At 37.4% G+C, this 21,405-nt stretch overlaps 2 protein-coding genes across 5 annotated transcripts in view; one reads left to right on the top strand and one right to left on the bottom strand.

The window, feature by feature from the left end:
* Window positions 1-174: 174 nt before the first annotated feature.
* On the top strand, window positions 175-2,272 carry LOC117240198 (retinol-binding protein pinta-like). Its single transcript, XM_033506151.1, has 5 exons — window positions 175-597; window positions 690-849; window positions 1,358-1,463; window positions 1,657-2,026; window positions 2,106-2,272. Exons 1-5 carry the CDS (start codon window positions 444-446, stop codon window positions 2,183-2,185), a joined length of 870 nt encoding a protein of 289 aa, XP_033362042.1. The 5' UTR covers window positions 175-443; the 3' UTR covers window positions 2,186-2,272.
* Window positions 2,263-21,405, bottom strand: part of LOC117240189 (ABC transporter G family member 20) — a 50,947-nt gene continuing 31,804 nt past the window's right edge. For all 4 annotated transcript variants that reach the window (XM_033506134.1, XM_033506135.1, XM_033506132.1 and 1 more), the window contains 13 exons: window positions 16,378-16,620; window positions 14,617-14,931; window positions 13,975-14,082; window positions 8,241-8,334; window positions 6,493-6,660; window positions 6,206-6,340; window positions 5,963-6,108; window positions 5,663-5,870; window positions 5,410-5,587; window positions 5,009-5,195; window positions 4,672-4,937; window positions 4,168-4,254; window positions 2,263-3,504 (listed from right to left, as the gene is read on the bottom strand). In XM_033506134.1, coding sequence (XP_033362025.1) covers window positions 3,290-3,504; window positions 4,168-4,254; window positions 4,672-4,937; window positions 5,009-5,195; window positions 5,410-5,587; window positions 5,663-5,870; window positions 5,963-6,108; window positions 6,206-6,340; window positions 6,493-6,660; window positions 8,241-8,334; window positions 13,975-14,082; window positions 14,617-14,931; window positions 16,378-16,620 — 2,350 coding nt within the window. In that variant the 3' untranslated portion in view covers window positions 2,263-3,289. The remainder of the gene's footprint in view (window positions 3,505-4,167; window positions 4,255-4,671; window positions 4,938-5,008; window positions 5,196-5,409; window positions 5,588-5,662; window positions 5,871-5,962; window positions 6,109-6,205; window positions 6,341-6,492; window positions 6,661-8,240; window positions 8,335-13,974; window positions 14,083-14,616; window positions 14,932-16,377; window positions 16,621-21,405) is intronic.

Here is a 21,405-nt window from a genome sequence, read left to right as displayed (position 1 = left end):
TCCATTATCATTACTATTTTCACTTCACCATTTTCGTGTCAAATGCAATGTTACCGATTCAGTATGGTACATACCGAATCTTATCTGTGTTACTGGCACAGACGAGTTTGCTTCGTCTGTGATGTCAATTTATCCTGTCCTTGGCCAATGGTCAATAATCAGTGATTCAGTGCACAAACATATTTTCAATCGTACGTGCAGATATCGCAAACACTCCGATAGATGTCTCCAATTTATTTTGTACTTGCGCTATAGATCGTTTAGATCTCTACCGACGTTCGATGTCGGCAGATCGCGCATTTGCGATATTTGTTCTCTCTTGCTTCTATTTGTGACATATATGTTAATATTGAAGATGTTTGTTTAAATGCGAAAAAGAGTATTAAACAAAATCTAATTCTTGGTGTCTTTACTGGCGAATGACAAATAATTGATGTAATATTATGTCGACGTTAAATGAATATACTTGTCAACTATCTACGGAGGAGAAAGCGTATATGGCGGCTAATTTGAATGAAACAGACGAAATCAGACCAATTAAAATTGCTGAAATAAGGCAATGGATAACGGAGAATGAAGATTTACACGCACCTACTGGTATTCACCATTCGTTTTAAACATTCACCATTAACTTCTCTTTCTTTTTATTACTTTGCTATTAAGGAAATATGCATTTTATATTTTCATAGATGATTTTTTCATTCTACGTTTCTTGAGGGCATGCAAATTTAATATCGAGAAGACAAAATCTAAATTATGGAATTATTATAAGCAGAGGGCGAATCTTCCAGAATGGTATAACAACAGGGATCCATTTCTACCAGAGTTGCAAGAACTCTTTGATTTGGGGTAATGTCTATAAAAATATTTAAATATATTTTTATATATCTTCATTAATGATTTTTACATACTTTTAAATAATATCTAGGAAATTAATATATTTCAATAGCGTCTCGACTTTCTTGAATATTGCTATTTCTAAAAATTAAATATAGTGAAAACAATGCTTAATATTTATGTTATCGATATCTCTAGCCTTTTTGGTCACATTTAGCGCTATAAATTGTGAGTATCTTTTCGTAAGCTCGAGGTTGGGTATAATGCCGATGTTGATACCTTATCTGAGTATGATAAATCGTAACAGTATGATAAATCGACTATTGTTTCAGTTTCAATTCTGCATGTCAGCCATACTTACTTCAAACATTACTAACAATGTAATATGTATGTACTTCTAAAATCGTTTCTTTGCAATATTTTTTACACGTACATGTTTAACGTGCGATTTCCATAATATAATTAAAAAATGCACTTTGTATGTAAGAAAAATTGTTCCTTTTTAAGCTTAATTTTTCAGGGTGTTTTTGCCTTTAAGAAAATTAGATAACGAGGGCAGAATGGTTGTGATAATACGTGCTGCAGCACATTCTCCTAATAGACACAAAATGTCAGACATGTTGAAGGTATAAAAGTATTGAATATTAGTGATCGTAGAGCGGAATTGCAGCTTGCAAATGAAATAACGAAATAGTTGCATTTGATAATTTTGCTAAATTCGTAGGTATAATCGCGAACGAAATTTTTGCTTTGTATACAGGAACGAAATCCAAAATTAATTTATTTTGTGAAACAATAAAATAACTTTTCTTTTTTCAGGCATCGTTAATGATTTTGGATCTAGCTTTACGAGACCACGAATCCGTAACGATTCACGGTATAACGGCTATCTTGGATATAAGTGGAATTACATATGAGCATGTATTTCAATTACCACCGAGTGTTATTAAAAATCTAGTTCACGCATGGCAGGGCTGCTATCCTGTTAGAATTTACTCGTTGGATTTTATCAATACTCACAAATTCATAAATACAGTCTTAAACGTTTTCAGAAGCTTTATGACTACAAAGTTGAAACAAAGAGTACATGTTCATGCACGTGATAAATTAAAGTTATACGAAACTTTGCCAGTGAATATGTTGCCAAAGGAATATGGCGGTATGAATGGAACAGTGAAGGAACTAAGTGGTATACTTTTATTTGATAAGGTCTTCGTATGTAGGTAGATAAGGTGAATGATAATTGTGCCAGTTTAATTACATTTCAGAGTATTGGAAGCGTACGGTTATAGAGAACGGAGAATGGTTCGCCGAGCAAGAAAAATACAAATTGACGTTGATTAAGTAACTAGATTGAGACTAATTTGCAATAACGAGGGATTGCACATGCAATTGTTCAGATGGTTAATAAAGAACTACGTGATAGACATCTTGAGATATTTTTTATTTTTTTTGTAAATGATTTTTAAACAGAAAATAGAGAACGGAAAACGGAAATATACAGTGCTTCTGTTCTTTTGTTCTAAAACATGCTTCCTATGTATTCCTTGCAGAATAATTTTATTCAAAGTAACCGTTTCTCTAAAACACGAATAATCAAGAAGATCGATAAAGTATAAAATATAATTGCTATAATTTACATTCTACAATATGGTACATATTTCGTATCTTAGAACCACTAAGCACACTAGCGCATATTAATTATTCTAATTATATATATATCCATCCGGTAATTATCTCGGTCAAAGTTTGCTTTTATACATTATTTCATATATTCCTCTCGTGATATACGAAACGTATTTCCATTCCACGCTTAGAGAAACGCTTTCTCCGTTTCCCGTTTAACTACACAATTCCTCTTGACGTCAGAAGATAAATAAAACATACATTTAAGTCATGGGCAAGTAAAACTGTCCTATATCTAATTTGCTATTTGTTAACTTAACCACTTACAACAAATTTACGACAAATACCAGGGCACATTGTATTGGATTTAAGTAAAGATCGTCTCATTCATCGCCAAGCAATCTGTACAGCATATTTTCTCTTAATAGGTGAATTTAAACGAGACGATGAATACTTGTGGATATCCATAGTAAAATGCATCGTCGTGCGAATAAATGTTATATTACAGACGTTGAATTAAAAAAAGAAGGATAAAAAGAGAGGATAAAAGAGAAGAAATCCCTAAGGATCAGATATACAGTCATTCGTTCCTGATTCACACGTAAAAGATACCAAGCGCACAAATAGCATCACATATATCTGAAGATTCACGCACAGAGGGTACTACGAGATCGTCTCGAGGAAGCTGTTGAAGTGATCTTTCCTCGCTTCGAGTTTCCACCGACGCGATGGCTGACTGTGGTTGCTCGAGTCGAACCAACGTGTCGTTAGCTTGATTTCTCTCTTTCACGTGGTAATAACGATATGAAAATGCTACGATCAAGTCTTATCCGCGCTTGAGCCTCAGTACCACTATGCTTATCGTGAGGAAGAGGACTATCCAGACGATGGTTGCGATGAAGCCGAAATAAACATCCGATTCCGACATGGACCAGCCACGTGTCAGCATTGCACGTAGTGATGTCGTTGCCATTGTCAGTGGAAGACACTGAGCTAGGACTCGAAGAAACTTCGGCATACCTTCTATCGGCCAAATTACACCTAAAATTTGGCAAATAAATCAACATTACATATTGGATGTAAATTAATTGATACGATGGTAAATATAAGGGAAGTAGTTTCTTGGAATGAATAAACTGTGGATGTTTATGTATGGAAATTTCGAAGTTTCAAATACAAACAGAATGCATGAAGATGTATAAATATTTAAATTATAGTGCTCGCAATATTTAGTAGGTATATCAATTTTCTAGCAAGGATCTATTTTCTATTATATAACATAAAAATATGAATTTGCACAAATATTCGCAGTCTAGTAACGGTGAATTAATCTTTAATTATTGGACAGTCAAAGTCCAACATACGTTGATTATTCTTATATATTACAATAATATTCTCAGTTGGGTTAATGTCGCGCAACTGTATGTTTCTTAAATGTACGAACCGAGCATCTTCAAGTGGAACATAATTAAGAATGCGAATAACTTTCACTTTTACTAGCTGACACTTGATCACAATGATCGTTGCTAAATTCGTGTGTTTTTTACATTAAGAAATTTTCTAACGGAAATGTTGTGCTTTTCACTGTGACAAGAGGTTCCGCAGTTCGAAAAAAACATTTCATTGCATCATTGACTATATCTTTTTACTTTACTTGTTTTTATCTTGTGCATTACATGCTTTCAATTTATATAACATACGTACCGCTTAATAGAAGCGTTGGATAGAAACTACCCAAAGCCAGCTGGATTGCATTCCTTTCAAGTTCGCAAATCGCTGAAATTACAAACCCTAGAAACAAGAAGAAAAACATAAATGAGTCTTTCCTCTAATTTGTTCCGTTAACTTATCTTAAGGAAAAGTCGATCAATATGTTTCGTCAGACAGACGATGTTGAAATAGAAAATGAAATACAAGAACGATTTTAGGATGTGAATAATCCTCTCAGATTAGGTTGTATAAACTTACTTTTATTTGAGCAAATAGCGAACAAAATTTGTACAAATCCATCTTTAATCCTCGTCTAGTAGAGGTTGAATCATTGTCATAAATATCGAATATTTTATTTTAATAATATAATACTTGTAGAAAGTAATAAATCTTGGAATGAAATGTCTGCACGAGTCAGCATTAATTCAGCATTTGTTACCTAATGGTTGATCGTTGTACACAGAAATTTCAAGAATCAAGTATGGATTTTGAACTTACCGAAGCACATGCCACAAAGGCCCTGAAGAATCGTCAATACGATCACCCAGCCGAGTTGTCCTTGACATTCAACATCAAAGACAGCGAGCATGAAGATGAGTACCAATGCAGTTTGTCCGCACATCACCACGAATTGTGTAATCACATGAGAGAAAAGAACCTCTGCCGGTGTAACTCCAGCTACCCAGCTTCTATCCAAAAGACCCTCCATTCTCTCGATGATCAAAACAGAAGAAGTGAGAGCCACAGCCAAGAAGAAGACAATACTGCAAGAAAAGCATTCTGACGATGATCTTCATGATAAAATTAACAACGAGGTATATTGATTTTTACTTACGTTAAAATTACTCCTGGTGCTACGAAATCGGTGAAACTGGGCTCTTTAGAGCCATAAATTGGATCCTTAAACTGAATCGGTACGTCGCCTAGCTTTGTGTTCTGTTTGCAGGCTGATAGAAGATCTTGGGCAAAGTCTCTGTACGAATATTGAAATTCTCTGGCTAACATCAAACCTATTTGTTGATCTGCAATAATAAATCGTAGTAATTGGTTACGTCTTAAAATTTGGGGAAACAGAGCGATATGCAAAAGTTTCTGGCTAGCTATATTTTTCATTTTGTATTTCAGAAGCGATATATTCAAGAGAATTGTGATTAATACTAAATTCACATTGATATAAAATATAGCTCTTGAAACACGAATAGTGCTGCATATTGTTCTAATGACTCGAAAACTTACTGGACATATCCAGCCAGACTCTGATCTCGCTTTGATCTAACGTCTCCTCATCAGCTTCTCTTCCCAAGGCCATTCTCGCAACAAGAGCGTCGGTGAAGTTCTCTGTAAAATACAGAGTTCCCCAAGCGTCTCCATCGCGAACTGCATCTCTGGCTGATTCCGGATCAGGATAATATTTCTAAAACATAAATGTTCCTTTTAGTAACTGCAAATTAAAACTACAAAGTCACTCTCTATTATATATATATCTTACTATAGTTATCATATCTTCGTCCAGAAATTTTAGATATCGACAACTAAGATGCGAAAAGTTACAATCCTCCGTTGTCGGACAAGATTCGTTTCCATAGACCATTTCGTGATTGACTATCGCTATTTTCAAATCTTTTGGATCCCTACCAATTGCTAAACAAAATAGGACTACTTGCATTACTGGCAGCGCAAAAATGAACAGCATCACTCTGTGAATATAAAAGACAGTTTTATTATCTTCATCTAACAAAGAGCAGAATATAGCGTTGTCTTTATCCCATGTAACGCAAGAAAAACTTACCCCACATTTCTCCACATACGCAAAAAGTTCTTCTGCAATAACGCTTTCATTTTGCCACTGTTCGTTATACCGTAGCACTCCCTTATGTCAGAGCAATCGTTAATAAACGACGAGTTCTTCATTGCGGATAGCGGCCTTCCGTTTATCTATTTCATAGAAAAAAAGAAGACACGCGATTCAAGGAAGTCCTAGAAATTTGCTTCAAATATCGTAGATACTGCAGACAAGCAGAAGTGCTCTTACATCGTAGTGGTTTCCGATACCATTCGTCGAGTCATGAATGAGGACCTCTTTACTTTGGTGGAAGTTTAAGCCAACGACGCCTGACTCTTCCGTCACGTACACCGGCTCGTTCTTCTTGCCCCAGTTCAGAGATGCCTGCAAATACGTGGTCAAGATTAATTCTTTGCGTTTTCCGTGAAATTTTAAGGTCTTTGTTTTAAGAAATATAATATCTTTTTTCGCATAGCAAATATTTTAGGTGATGTCATGAATAATATTTTAGTAACGTACGATCTCGTTTTTCTTACCAGACTAATATTATTCGTGATATTTAATTCTGCTGGTGGTTGGCTGTTCTGTCCTTCCTGTCGCGATAGTTTCAGGAAAGCTTCTTCGAGAGAAGTGCAGTTGAACATTGTGAGGAGAGCCCTGGGTGATTCCTCGGCTAGCAAGCGACCGCTCCTCATCAATCCGATCTGTTGACAGAGAATTTTTACAGATACTTGTATGACTTTGCCTCCTCTTCGAACAAAGTCGAATTTCCTCGAAATGCATAAGTCCTTTGCAATTTTTAATAACAGAGTCTGTGCATTCTCAGAAAATTCGAATATGCAAAAATGTACAAAATTTGTAACCTACGATTTATCAACCGATCATTGTTATTTTTATTTATTATCCAATGTGTTTCTGAAATCTGCCTTATCTCCCGCTTTACCTGCGTTCCTTGGTCTTACTCTGTTTAACGCCATCTGTCTTTTCCTTACTTTATTTGCCGCGCTTTTGCCTTCCCAACCTCTTCTCCTCTAGTTTTTCTAATTCTTACCTCTCTCTCGTTCCTGACTTCTTTTCGCTTTTCTTTCACTTTTTCCTCGTATTCTCATCCTTTATTTTCCCTTCTTCGCGTCACTTTGTGCTTCCTTCTCCTTTTTCCCTTCGCACTTCCCTTTTTCCACAAAGCTCTCCGTCCGCGTGTTACCCTCGCCCCGAACCAAACCGAAAGTCTATTTTTATTTATTATATTTTATACTTGGTAATCGCAGCGTTTCGATTGAATCTTATTTTAAGGTGAAGCCAAAGAGAGTTACGTAAAACAGCGACAAAAGTCTTAGGACTTGCTATAATTATCATTGCAAATGATTTCATTGAAATTCTTTATTCGAACAGTGGGAATAGGATATTTTATATTGAACTTTGACAAATCTTGATGGATATTTCTTCTTTGCATAAATTATAAACGAAGTGATGTAGCTATCTGTTTGAAAATGTAATACGAGATTTTTTAACGATGCCGAGAATTAGCGATCAAAGGATGTCAAAAGCAAATAGGCTTGTAATTTACATAATGTTCAAACAAATCGGCTATTAATTAAGCTATTAATTAAGTAGCCATTGGATAGACATCGTACCACGTCAGTCTTTTCTTTATCCTTATAGAAATAATTGCGGAATTTTTTAAGAATACACGAGCTATACAATACACTCTCAAGTTTCCAAAGCATCTTTCCCGCTTTCCGCGAGTTTCTTCTTTCCCTTCAATTTGTTGAGAAATGTTAGGTTGGTATGATCGCTAGTTACTACAAGCTAAGTTGGTACGACTTCTAACGACGCTCTTTTGTCTTAGAAGTCGACCACGTGTTAATTGACCGAGTGTATTCTGTGTGTTAAGACGTGTTGTACGAGGCGGAAAAATATATTGGAGAAAATCGAATCTGCGTGGATCGATTAATTGATAACCTCAAACCCATATCAATTAACATAATTTGCTCGATTTCTAATAATTTGTAGCAGAAATTTATAAAATTTTACTAGTTTAGGTTTTTGCAAAATTTTCCTCTCTCCTTTTTTTCACTTAAAAATGTCGTCACTTAAAGATCGTCGAAAGGAAACCAGAAGATTGCGCAATTTTAATATGCGATCATTATCGTAATCGTCGGACGATTTTGTTTGGCAACGACTCCAGTTGCATTGCGATTTGTATTCCCACGTATGCACCGATATTGTGCTCCGAATATTTTTATTACGTATCAATGATCGTATTACGTAAGTTTTGACGTACAGTGTGTGCCTGTCGGGCCTCCTCGATGTAGTGTGTGGTTATGATGACGGTCTTGAAACCATCCTTCGTGATTTGGACCAAGTGGTTCCAGATGCTGTAACAGAGAACACGTAGTAGTCGCAAGAATCATAATACGCGACATGAATACAAAGGAATTAGCGATCGATTCGTTTTATAGGATCTTAATGGCGGAAGCTATTTTCTAAAAACCAACTTCTGCGCTCTTCTGCTATCAGAAGAATATCAATTACTTAACACTTAACGCTCCAAGTGTGTCTCTCAAGTACCACCGATGTGCAACGCTCTACTCCAAATATATTTTTGGCTCGTTATCGGTAATTGTTTACGAATAAAAAATAATAATACTAATAAAATAATAATAATAATACTCCTCAGTGAGTACTGTGAGACCTGTGAACGCAGAAATTCGGTTTACACCCCCAATGAATGTTCTCAAAAATTGCACACATTACTCAAATATAATTAACATAAATATCGCGATCAAAATTATATTACTTCTGAGATGAATAAATAAGATCGTCTCGAATGACTTTAATATTATTATTTACACGTCATTGCAGTATTTCAAATCGGACACTTAAGAACTTGCAAGTCGAAGTACGATGAGAATAAGTTGGAGTTGCCGGAGGATATTCGCAATTAAAAATCAGAGCGTTAATTAATTATCTGATAATTAGTTTATCCATTTACAAATACAAGCAATTATCCGATAGTTTATTTAATTACGACTATAAGCAATCGTTTGATAATTACTTTATCTAATCGCAGTTACATCGTTATTCTCTTTTCTTCGTTCCATTATGTTACGTTAGAAAATGATCGACGTTCGCTTCATCGGAGAAGGAAAGGAAACTTTCGGTGAGTTGGACTAAATTTCAGCGTACGTTTTAGCAAGCCACCAGAGAGAGAACTAATTCGCCGATTAATCAAGCTATTACGTTCCTATGAGAAAGCGCGGAAGAGGATCTCTTCTCTGTCGTTCGTTACACACAAGCGCTTGAATTTCGAGAAACGATCGCGAAGAGCTCGTAAATGCCAGTGATGACGAGTATTCCTGTTGATCCAGGGAAACGACATTCGCCTTGCAGCCGAGCATAATCGCTTTGCGAACTTTCTCGCCGCTAATTAGTCCTTCTATTTGTCGTCGTTTGCTGTTCTACTGGAAAAAGAACAGGCAGGTTGGACGGAACTATCGGAAGATGCGAGCAACGCCAACGTTCACGGTAGTTGGCCGAGGTCTTTTTCTCTAAACGAGGTAGTTGAACGACGCATCTGCTGGAAATTTACGAGGATCTTGGTCGAACTTTAAGCTTCCGCGAAAGATTTGCTCGCACAGGGACGAGGTACGATAAATTGTGACGACAGCAGAGAAGATTTAGTCGATGTGGTGCGTCGATAAGTTTCAGTTTCTATCAACAGACCAATCATCTGCTCTTTGTTTAAATAAATGCTCTACCTTAAACGTTGGCTCTTCGAAATAAAACTACGTATTTTTGTTAATCGTTGTAGATACGTAGTTTCGTTTGTCCAAATTCGTAAGAGTTCGAAGTTGGCTGTAGAATACAAATTTTCCATTAAGATTAGAAATTCGTATCTACGATCGTCTCTATCTTTCTGAGCAGAACGAATCACTCGTAAATCTTCGATGCTATTATGCATGAAAAATTCCATGTAATCTGTGTCGTCGCAATGTGCAGGAAAGCGGTCGATTATGCTTCGTTTCAATTTCCTATTTTTTTAAACAGATTATTAAGCAGCGTTATTAAGTTGATTATGCTCGTATGTGCATAGATTGCGAAATTTTTGGAGTTACGACACGTGAAAGCCTCGAAGTAGATTAACACGTTCCCCGCGTTTCAGCGCTTTCATCGTAAATAAATTCTATCTGGTGTAAATAAATTGTCTCTTATAAGTATTTGGACACTGCGGACAATTTATATCAACGATATGTAAATTTACCAGTGCTCAAACGAGTGATGAATTATTAATTAGAAGCAATATTTTACACTCTTCCGAGAAAGAAAAGTTTCTCGAATAAGAAAACATTTCCATAAGCTATGGCAATTACGACTCTAATTTTGTTATAGCATTTTGACTTTCGACAATAAATTTAATCAACTGTCGTATAACGTTGCACCTAGCTACGATCACTCGGACGAAGAAGATCGTTGCGCTACGACTTATCCGCGATTTTCTAATTAAAATTCATCTTGTCAGAGACAACTAATTGCCTGGATACGTTCGATTCTTAAAGATATCGGCTCTTAAAACTACGTACGTAGCTGTGACGATTATGAAAAATAAACGCATTATCGTTTCACTGGATCGTAATGTCATAACCAGAGCAAAGTTTGTGAGAAGCGTTCGGCTACGTCCGAACGATAGCGTAATTTTACAGCGAAATTTTACAACGAAAGTGAGAATCCTTTCAGCCCGGGGCTAACAAGATCATGCAATATAGTTTCACGTATATGAAAGTATATCGAGCATCGTAAAATATCGCTGAGAATGTAAATTACGAATATGGTCGATGTTGGTGAGAGTGGTGGTCGGTAGTAAAACGGAGCCAGTGTACTTTTCCACGTTCTTAGCGATGGTAATTGAAAAGTGGCCTGTCACCGCCATTTCATAACGCGAACGAAATTCGTTTGCCTGGATGGAATCGTTTCTCTGCTCTTTAATGTTCCTTTCTGGATATTTATCGCTACAGCCGACGGCTTCTTGGCAGACCATGACGCGCCGTGAATTTTCCTCGTTAGCTCAGCGAGGACTTGAGCAGCGAGACAACGTATAAAAGTTGCTTGAACGTAACATTGTGCGAGAAACATAAGTGCGATGCTTTATACGTTAGTTTATCGAGACAGAAAAATATATTAGAATAGTAGATATTTTATGGAAGTAGACTGGACGAATCGGAATCGATTAAAAAATTGTTTAAAATCTATTTATATATTTATCAATTGACTATGATTCTAATTATTTGCTGTTGTTTAATAACAATTATTACCACGAATTAGTTTATCACAGTGACAGAAACGCTTAAATTTCTTTAACCCATTAATGCAACATTTTATTTGTCATCTCTTTTAGTCGGTTAACATTGTCGAATTGTATCGAATTCACATTGCACTCACGAGAGAGAATGTCGAGAACGCGTGGAATATATTTCGCGTTGCCACTTCTTCTTCCAGCCAAGTCGAACAATTTTACGAAATTCGAAGAAATTGAATCTGCATGGCTGTGAGAAACTATCTTTTTCGAATTACACGAACCCATTTTGTACGTCCAATTTGCGTAACGAGCTTCTCTGACGCAACAATCGTTCTATATTAAATTTAAACTCCAAAGCGGAGAATTATCCTAGAAAACGGTACAGAAAAATTCACGCGTATTTAGATTAATCCTTTTAAATTAATCCTTTGCAAATCGTTACGCGTTAATAGAAATTTTCGTTTGGCTGAATATTGTACGCGGTTTAAGAAGCGTAATCTCCCGAGAGAACAGATATTTAAGGAGATTGCGTGGAAATTAGTTCCAGGGGCGTTCATGTTTCCCGTGGCAATTGGCACGTGGAAACAAAAGATCGTTCAGATGCAAAAGTCTGCGTTCAGTCACCTCTGCTTCTAATTTCGGCCAGGCAAATGGTACTTTCACTTAAAAGTGAATCTTAGAAGCGTATCTGGCAACGTTATAGCTCTCCTGTTACGTTCTATTTACTCTTGCTATTTTATCCTAATCGACGAGGATAACATTCCTGTTTATTCCCTGGTCTTTCCACGCATTTCGACCTTCCAAGACCTTTTACGTTCGGAGAATTCCCAGACACGCGAATCTGGTTTTACCGCGTATCGCCTGACTTTTATTCGTCATTGGGTCTTTGGCCTCGGATATCTTTCGGTTGAAAGCTCGATTTAGCGATTGGCAGATTTTTACGGATTCACTTTCACGGAACTGAATACGCACTGTGTGCAAAAATATTTTTAACATGAATTTGATATATCTGAATATAATATTATACATTTTTACGTATTTAAATATATATGTCGGATTAGGGTTGGAATTTTGGGGGCGTTCGATGAACCTTTACTCAATTTACCATCGCGGATGTAGCTAATGTTTATTGGTACGAATGTGAACGCTACAAGAGGCTATGAGTAATAGCGGCGATAGGATGATCGAGATGCTGGTGACAACGAATTCAGGTTCGACGACGAATCCACGGGAGGACGAGTGCCAACGTAATACACGATTCGGGTAACTTCTCGATAACTCAATCAGCAATTCGTCCAACAACTAACTAACTAACTAACTCGTAATCCAAATGAAACTGCCTTTATATATTCCTGTCCCCACCTCTCGGGTCAATCTTTGTTTTTAAGGAGAGCCATGTAATCATTCCATACCTCTGTCAGGTACACGTCCCTCTCGTGACCGTGGCTACGTCCAGTGACCTCGCTATGTCACTTCGAGCCCGAACCCGTCGTCATAAAGCCAGATTGGAACATTAAAACTATTTCTTATTTTTATTACTGAAGTGTAGCTATAGTAAAAGTCTGGACTAGGGTATTGGGGTTTTTTCCAACATTCCAGACGGGAAATCCCGATGTTCTTTCATCTCCGACATATAAATATTTAAAACTCTCTATAATCTCTATCTGGTAGGTAAAACGATTTTCTATGGAAGTTGTACCTTTTGAATTACATTCTCAAAAATATGAACTTGTACAAAAATCAGTAGTGCGTAGATTATGCGCAATCACCTCAACGACCTCCTACTGTACCTTATGGTAGTGATTACTATAGCAGTACTCAGAATGGATATATTAGGTCATCCCATAAGTTCGTGCCGACTTTTGTGTATACACTTCATGTGTCGATTTATAAACATACGGCGATAAGGGACCAATGCGCTTGAGCTTAGCTGATCGAGAACAGGCTAGAGCAGATTTTCGTGGGTGTAAGATCGTAATATAGTGAACACAGTGACTTCTAACGGTAAAAAATCATGAGTGAAATGCGTATCCATTTTCGACATCTCATGTTATATGAATTTCGGAAAGGAAGTTCTGTAACAATTGCCACGAAAAACATATGTGCTGTTTACGGAGAAAATGCGCTTTCATCTCGCACCTGTAGGAAGTGGTTCCAACGTTTTAGAGCTGGGAATTTCTGTTTAGAAGACGAGGAACGCTCCGGGCGTCCTCCTCGGACAGACGAAGATAAAATTCGGGATCTTGTTGAAAAATCACAAAGTTTGACAGTTCAAGAGATGTCAAATGTTCTGAAAATACCTAAAACAACGATTCATAGGTGTTTAAAAAAAATAACATATATAACCGCTCGAAAAACGGCACGAACTTATGGGATCACCTAATACAAAACCTGTGAAGCGAACCTTGGCTATTGGATTTGATTGGAATTCACAAATACGCGATGTACTTGATCCCGTTACTGATACAGATTATAAAATAATCGCCTAAGTATAGTAGCACTATAACGGTATTCGGAACGAGCGTTCAAATCCTGCGAAGCGAACCTCGATTGACGGATTCTTGTTCCCGCTACTGATATAAATTATGGACTTGCGAAAGCTCTGTCGTTCGAGCGAACAGAACCACTCAAATACAACATACTTTCTCGATATAAGCTGAGAGGAACGAGTTTTTGATGGACGTCTTCTTCCGATTTAGCTTGTACGTCGTCAGACACTCACCTTTGTCGTAAAAGTGGATCCACACCTACTGTTGGCTCATCGAGGATCAAGAGCTCCGGGTCGTGCATCAGAGCAACCGCGAAGGATACTCGACGCTGTTGGCCACCGCTGCAATCAGAAAACAATTCCGTCGTTGGCAAATGGAAAGTTGGACGATTTCACAAGTGTCCACTTTGGACGTAAGGAAAATGAAAGAACTCGTTGAACCGATCCGAAACTGACGACGCATCGTGTGCGTCGTGTACAGGAATTATTCGTATTTGCGTTGTTATTATCGGCAAGCAAGTCGTAGAAGCAGCCGGAGAAACGAGAGTATGAAACGTCGAGGAGATGGTGTCAGCATCCAGGCGAAGAGAAAAGAATCGGTAGTTTACAAGGAGGATGACACACGATAATGCGGTTCTATTGAATAAATTCATTACAAGCTTCTTCCAAATTGATAGATTACCTCGATCGACTCTAGTCAAGTTTTTTTTATTCAAATCGACGATATTTAGAAACGATTAACGTTTCTATTAAGCATCGTCGATCAGGTGCTTTGGCGCCAAAATTTCAAAGATTCCAGAAAACCAAGCTAGTCGGTTAGATAATCGTTTCTATCCGTGAACAGCCGATGTATCGATTGAAATTAATTACACTTACCTGAGATTCTTCACCAATCGGTTCTGCGTGGGTAGATCCAGAAATTGCAAAAGGAATCGAAGTCTCTCTTGAATCTCCTCGGTGCACATGCCGAATATCCAACCAAAGTACATCATGGTTTCTCGAATACTGAATTCACCGTAGAGAGCAATCTCCTGTGGCATATAGCCGACTCTTCTTCCAGGAACTCCTGATCCTTTGGTGCCCGGTTTACCACCGAGAACCCATATCTCTCCGGCGTTCAATTTTCTTCGACCAACGATGCAAGAGAGCAGCGTGGTTTTCCCGCATCCACTGGCACCGAGGAGTCCGTAACTGATTCGGAGAAACAGGACAACGAAAGGTATAAATTAGGACCAGATCAAAGGAAAAATCCATATCAAGACTTCAAAACGAAAAATTCTGTTATATCGCGTTACACAGTGACGAGTTCGATAAGTTTTTTCGTACAGGTCTATAGGAAGCTTGAAAATGGAAACGTGCGTGAGATGTATATAATACGAAGAAATATGTAATATACGCAAATTATAGTTCATTGCGTAAACATCCGCATTCTAATTACGATAAAAAAACGCGTTTTATTTGTTTTTTAGTTCTTTACACGAGTTCAGCCAATAGCAAAGTCATTCGAAGATTCTCGTTTCTTGGAATCACCACAAAAACCTGCGCTTATCTGTTTCGCAAACAGATCGATTTGCTATGAGCAGGCGTGTCATTGGAAGAGTCGCTAACGCGTATAGTACGGCTCTGTCTAACGGCGAGATCGGCGTGACGATTTCTTAGGCGAGTTGGTTCGCGTAATCGGCCGCCAGTTACATGCTTCCTTGGCATAAAGGCCGATATTCGTAATAGTAGCAAAGATAATGGCCAGCGTGCGTAATGAAATTACGCAACGACGATTTCGCGAATTTGTTTTATCCCGGAAACTTTGAACTCGATTAGAAATTCTCGCCCGAGTTTCCGTATACAAATAGAATTCTCTACTGGAGCGGAACCAATTTTACACCGAAGAGAACGGCACGAGGAACGTCGAACGTTAACGAGAGATGGTCACGTTCCGTTGATTATCTTTGGCCGTTGCTTTCTAAGAAAGCTGCCTTTCGTTTAAGATTCTTCTCTAACAAATTCGTTCTTCGTTATTGTGCTGTCAGAATTTTTGCGAAAAAATTTGCTCTGTCGATCGTCCAACTTTTCTTCATCGATCTGGAGAAGAAAATGTAGAAAATAGCCAGATGCAACTGGGTTTATCGTTCGATAACTCAGTCAATAACTCGTAAACTGTGTATAGTGGCGCGAACTGCGAATAAAAGCAATTTTATAGTTTATATATTCATAGATCGCGACATGAAATTCTATGAGTCGAGGTTGCACCGATTTCGTCACGGTTGCAGCAATTAACGCAATCAAGGATTACCTGTTACTAGTCTTTTTTTGCAGAGTTTCTCAGCTCGATGAATAAATAATTCAATATCATATGGTACGTCGAGTGTGGAAAAGATTTTCTAATATCGATAAGTTCTAGCTATTGGTCGTAGTATCCCGATCGCTTTCACCGACAATTCAAACCGACAATTACGCCTTTAGGAAATCAGATCGACTTTGAATGCGTAGGCAGATAAGAACGAAAGCTTATTGTTCGATGAAATTATTTGTAAAATTGCCACGATCGTTTACAGGTGTACGCTGTAATTTCGAGGAAGCGATCCAAGTTCCAAGTGAATTTTTTAAAAGATCAGATACTTTTTTTTTACTCTTACTTACATGGATCCCTTGGGTACGGTCATGTTGAGATTTTGCAGGATGTGATTTGGATTTTTACTGTTTCCGTAACTTTTGAAGGCGTTTCTTACGCTCACTGCTTGCTGTCGGTTCCACGCCGGATTGTTCAAGCCTGGCGTGGCCAATGCCGGATTCGGTGGTATCGTCATGTCCACGCCGGTGTCTGTATTGTTCTGCATATTGTTCGCGTTTATTAGACCACCGTCACCTCCCGCTGTTGCGTCACTGAAATAAAAAGAAGACAAAATTTTTGATAATTTACATATTGCAGCATACATTTTTTTTGATTTATTTATTTTATTATTTATTTATCGTACTCTCACTTTCCAGTTTGACCAATGACATATAATTGAGACTAACGTAACGATAAATTAAACATAATACAAAGTTTCACTTTGCTTGGACAAACATAAACGATAAATCAAAAATATCTTTCGGCAAACCAAAGTTCCTTCAACTTTCTATTCTCAACATTTCTTGTATTTCTATATCGTATTTCTGTATATCTTCTAAATTTACGGTAACGATTCCTTGATTATTTTCAATATTTTCATGTCCGTTTAGATTTTCTGCATTCGAAGAAACAAATTAATCGTTCATAATGATGCAAGTAACGCAGGTGAAAAAGTATGTATTTTAAAGGCGATAGCACGCAAATCGGATCATTTATGACGCAAATCATACTAATTGTGCATGACAGATGAAACCTCGAATTGTTAGCTTATGCGATGACGTGCACTTCAACTTCCGAGCAAAGAAACGTACGAACCAGGGTCCAAAGTTTTTCCACTCAACGTTCTACGTAAATGTATCCACATTTTTGCAAATTATTGCCACTATATAATAGTTACTCAATCGAGTTCGAGAAGCAAATTTTCAAACGCTTGATATTTGTACGATTTGCGTCTAACGTCATGAATATTCCAAAATCAATTTCAAGGAAGTTGCGTTCAAAGGAACAGCAACGACGAAGTTTAAAGAACATTGGAACGATACCGAAGTTAGAAGCTTTTGTCGCAGATAACGCAACAATCAACTGCACGAACTTGATTAATATAGTTACGTTCGTCTGTTCTTCAAAGAAACATGAAAAATTAAAGAAGAGATAGCCGCAACAAGGAGCCAACTCTATTTTCCAGTGATTTGAGTAAAGCGATGAAAACCGACTCAAAATCCATCAAAATCAAATCGCTTTTTAAAACTCGCCACAAATTGGTATTCGACTAACATTCGTAGTATCAAAGTTTTGCACCTCTGAATGCAATTTAAATGCCGTAGCTGCCTCCTTAACCCTTTGAGCTCTGAATTTTATTTCAATTTCGTTAGTAGCAGCTCCCTACGCTTTTAAGCGTTTTATTTGAAATTTACTTTAACTAAAAAATAAGACGATTTAAATAAACAAAGGAAGAAAGAAATTCACTTAAATACCAGTTTTATTCACACTATTGTTGTATTTTCTAATTCTTAAGCGTATGATATACCGTGAAACAATTTCCAAGATGCAATTCTGCTTTTCTTTCGCACGTTTCGCGAAAAAAGATGGACATGAAAGAACGTCGAGTGTGACTCGACAAAGTTAGTGCTGCAGACCCTTCGATGGAAAACGATCGATTTTCTCGTTGGTCTTTTGGCTTCCGAGCAAAAGTTTTCGATTTACGAAAGATCGTGTCGGCAAGATTCGTTCGAGATAAAAATGACGCATCGATCGAGCCGCTGTTGTGCGAGAAAAGGAATCTGGACGATTCGAAATTACGTAAATTTGGGATAGATTCGTAATCGAGTCACGGACAGTGCAGGGTCGAGTCACGGTCGTGTCGTAAAAGCGTCTGCTCGAAGGTGTTCTCGAGGATCGTCTGGGTAATTTATAAAGAAATCATTGAATGCAGAGAAAAGAATGGAACGAGTCACAGGAATGTCTCGAAGCAAAGAAAAGCCGACTATGTGGCGATTAGTAGGCTCGTGTGCAGGTTAATCGGCCATCGAATTACGCGTCTCATTAGTCCCACATTCTATCGCGACGTTCCTCTCCAGCTCGCGATTCTCCTAGGAAAATCCGATGTTCTTTTCAAACAAATTATTCCGCTAGACTGGCCGAGGTTCCGTAATTCATCGTTCGCAAAAAAAGCGTGTTACACGCGAGTTACAACTTGAAACTACACTTCTCGTCAAAAAGATAAATCAGGTGTACTATCTTTAATTTCTCAATGACGCGTGCAAAGTTTTTCGTCTGTAACGTATGATATGAAGCTCAGGATATGCGGTTCGTTTAAAATAATTAAAAATATTATAAGGTTTAGTGTGTAACAAAAAAAAATTGTTTTATTTTAAGAACGAAATGATAACACATGTACAATAAGAAAATAATAATCAACATAATAATTGTAACTAACAATAATTACTTATCAAACATATATACTTGTTTGATAATGGGTACATCCTCCTTTATTTTCTATCACTTCTATTGTACGATTTGGTATCGATTTATATAGTTTCTCGATATAATGTTGACTTAACGTATCCTATTCGCGTACAATTGCATTTTTTAATTCTTCTACGTGTTGATACTGCTTTCCATTCGCGTATACGCCGTGAACAAGTTCTGCCCAGCAATTTTCAATAATATTAAGTTCCGGAGAGCGTGCAGACCACGGCAAAATAGATATATTATTTTCATTAAAATATGATTGGACCAATCTTGATGTGTGTACAGGTGCATTATCTCGTTGAAAGATTTAATCAGATCCAGAAATGCATTCTGCATGATTATTTATTTGTTCTTTGATTAAATTTATCTATCGGACACTATTCATTCTCCCAACGATGAATTTGATACTTGTCCTGCCGAAATAACCGACGCCTGCTCAAACCATCCCATTTGTCGTCGAATTGCTGACATTGTCTCTTTTCTTGTGTCATGAAAATAATATTTTAAACCATCAGGACCATCCAAGTTGAATCTTTTTCATCTGAAAATAGTATCCTTCTCCGTTTCTTTTTTCAATGCATTCTTTCTTTTGCAAAGCGTAAACGTTCTACTTTGTGTTTCGTTGTTAACGAAAGTTTCTTTTTCAATTTTAGCCTCTTAATATGTTTGCAGGATAGCAGAACTCGACGAACACTTGAAACACTGGCACTAACATTAGATTTTTCCATTATTTGCTTCGTTGTTAATTGCGAGTTGGAAGCTATACGCAAAATTGCTCGCTTATCACGATCGGATAACGATGACGGTCGACCAGTACTTTTCTTCTTGCCATGATCTTCGACATTTTTTAAAAAATTGTGTATTACTTTACGACTTCTTATTATTACTTTCGATATTTTTGTTACTGATAACTGTTGCTGTTTAGGTCAAGAATTTGCTCTTTTTCAGACTCGTTTAATTTTTTTCCGCGTCTCACATACTTACAAATTTATATAATACTGTACTGTAATCTTTACTCGTTGATAGGTCATAAACTACTGAGCAATTTCTAAACATATTAACAGAGCGTGTTATCATTTCGATCTTAGTATCGATTAGTTTTTCTTTGCTACACGCTAAATCTCATAATATTTTTAATTACTTTCAACGAACCGCATATTCTCAGCTCATAATGTTTTGATATTGTACGTTACAGACGAAAAACTTTACACGCGTCATTGAGAAATTAAAGATAACACACCTGGGTTATCTTTTTGACGAGGAGTGTAATTCAAAATTGCGAGCTCCGTTTCTTCAACGCTCTGCTCCGACATTTTCGCGCTTCGAGTTCACGGTCTCTGGTCCCTTTCGAACGTTATTCATTTTCCAACAGATTTTAAACAGATGTTAAAATATTCCATCTACCATTTCGAAACATTCTACACAATGAAAAAAGTCTTCCGTGTATTTCTGTCATTTCTTTTTCTCATTCGATTTAAAATATTTCTTCCGTGACAGTTTGTACAACGTAATTTCGCTTGAGAGACAAGAAACAACGCGGGAATCTTTGGTATTTAAATATATTGAAATATGTATAATTTTGTGTGCTAGACTAGATTGACCGCGTAGTAGTGGCGCACGTACGTGAATATGTGTGCGTGGAAGCATGTGTGTGCGCGGTGTCTCGAAAAACAGATGAATGTAACTGTTTCGTTGACAGTATGGTATGGAAGATGACGAGACAAAGAGAGTGCCGAGACGCGTGCAAATGTATATCGACGAAGATCCTGGAAATCGTTTATTAAATAAATCTAAAACTATTTTAATATGAATTCTAAGTGTAACCTTAGTGTTCCTTTACTTTTATTTCGGCGATTAAGATCCACAAATCTCAACAAAATACGTCTCGAAAAATGGGAAAGTACCAAGTTGAACATATTGTCTAAGGTTTATTACGTGCAAGTTGCCTTAATAGCAATTCCAAATTACGCGTACCATTCTCTCTTTCGGCAATTCCCTCCGCTTCCAGATTCTCCAAGGAAACTTTTAACGGGAAACGCATTTTCCCGTTAAAATAAAATTCTATTATAAAATTGAAACTAAGAGGAATAGGCAGCTGGAAGAAGCCCTAAGATGCGAGATCCGCGTTAGACGGCTTACGTGCGTAGCGACGGACTTGGGTCAGTCAGGATCGTTTAGAAAGAGCGAGTAAACCGGCTTACGTAAGAAAGCGGCTTTCTTTTCGCTTACGCTCGCCGGTTCATTGGGCAACGAGTATCGACGTAGATACCTGTTCACCGGCATGCGGCGATAATATGTCGTTTACACCGGCGAAATGTATATAACCCGTTTCTCTGAAACGTATCGCCGACCAAGGCCGTGCAAACATTTCTCCACGATTCCGTTGACGTTTTCTCCGGATTTGCGAGAGATGCTTGCTTCGCGAACCGAGTGCTCGCACAATTTTTCTTCCTTTTGCGGTTAAAATCGGTTAAGACAGATTCGCACGGACAAAGTTATTCGTCGTTAAAACAGTGAAATTTTGGATCTTAAAATAGACCAGAGTAAGTTCCATCAGATAGTCACGCTTAGAGACAAAGCGTTCT

This window comes from Bombus vosnesenskii, unplaced genomic scaffold (genome assembly GCF_011952255.1).
Source record: "Bombus vosnesenskii isolate JDL3184/JDL3185 unplaced genomic scaffold, Bvos_JDL3184-5_v1.1 scf7180000014579, whole genome shotgun sequence".
NCBI classification, from domain to species: Eukaryota; Metazoa; Arthropoda; class Insecta; order Hymenoptera; family Apidae; genus Bombus; species Bombus vosnesenskii.
Note: the sequence above shows the minus strand (reverse complement) of the source record. Positions and strands in the feature narration are given on the sequence as shown.

Bases quoted from the DNA above. Each gene is read 5' to 3' on its own strand.
- LOC117240198 (XM_033506151.1), top strand. From the start codon at position 444: ATGTCGACGTTAAATGAATATACTTGTCAACTATCTACGGAGGAGAAA. The intron at 850-1,357 runs GTAATGTCTATA...TTAATTTTTCAG, and splicing joins CAAGAACTCTTTGATTTGGG to GGTGTTTTTGCCTTTAAGAA. The intron at 1,464-1,656 runs GTATAAAAGTAT...TTCTTTTTTCAG, and splicing joins AAATGTCAGACATGTTGAAG to GCATCGTTAATGATTTTGGA.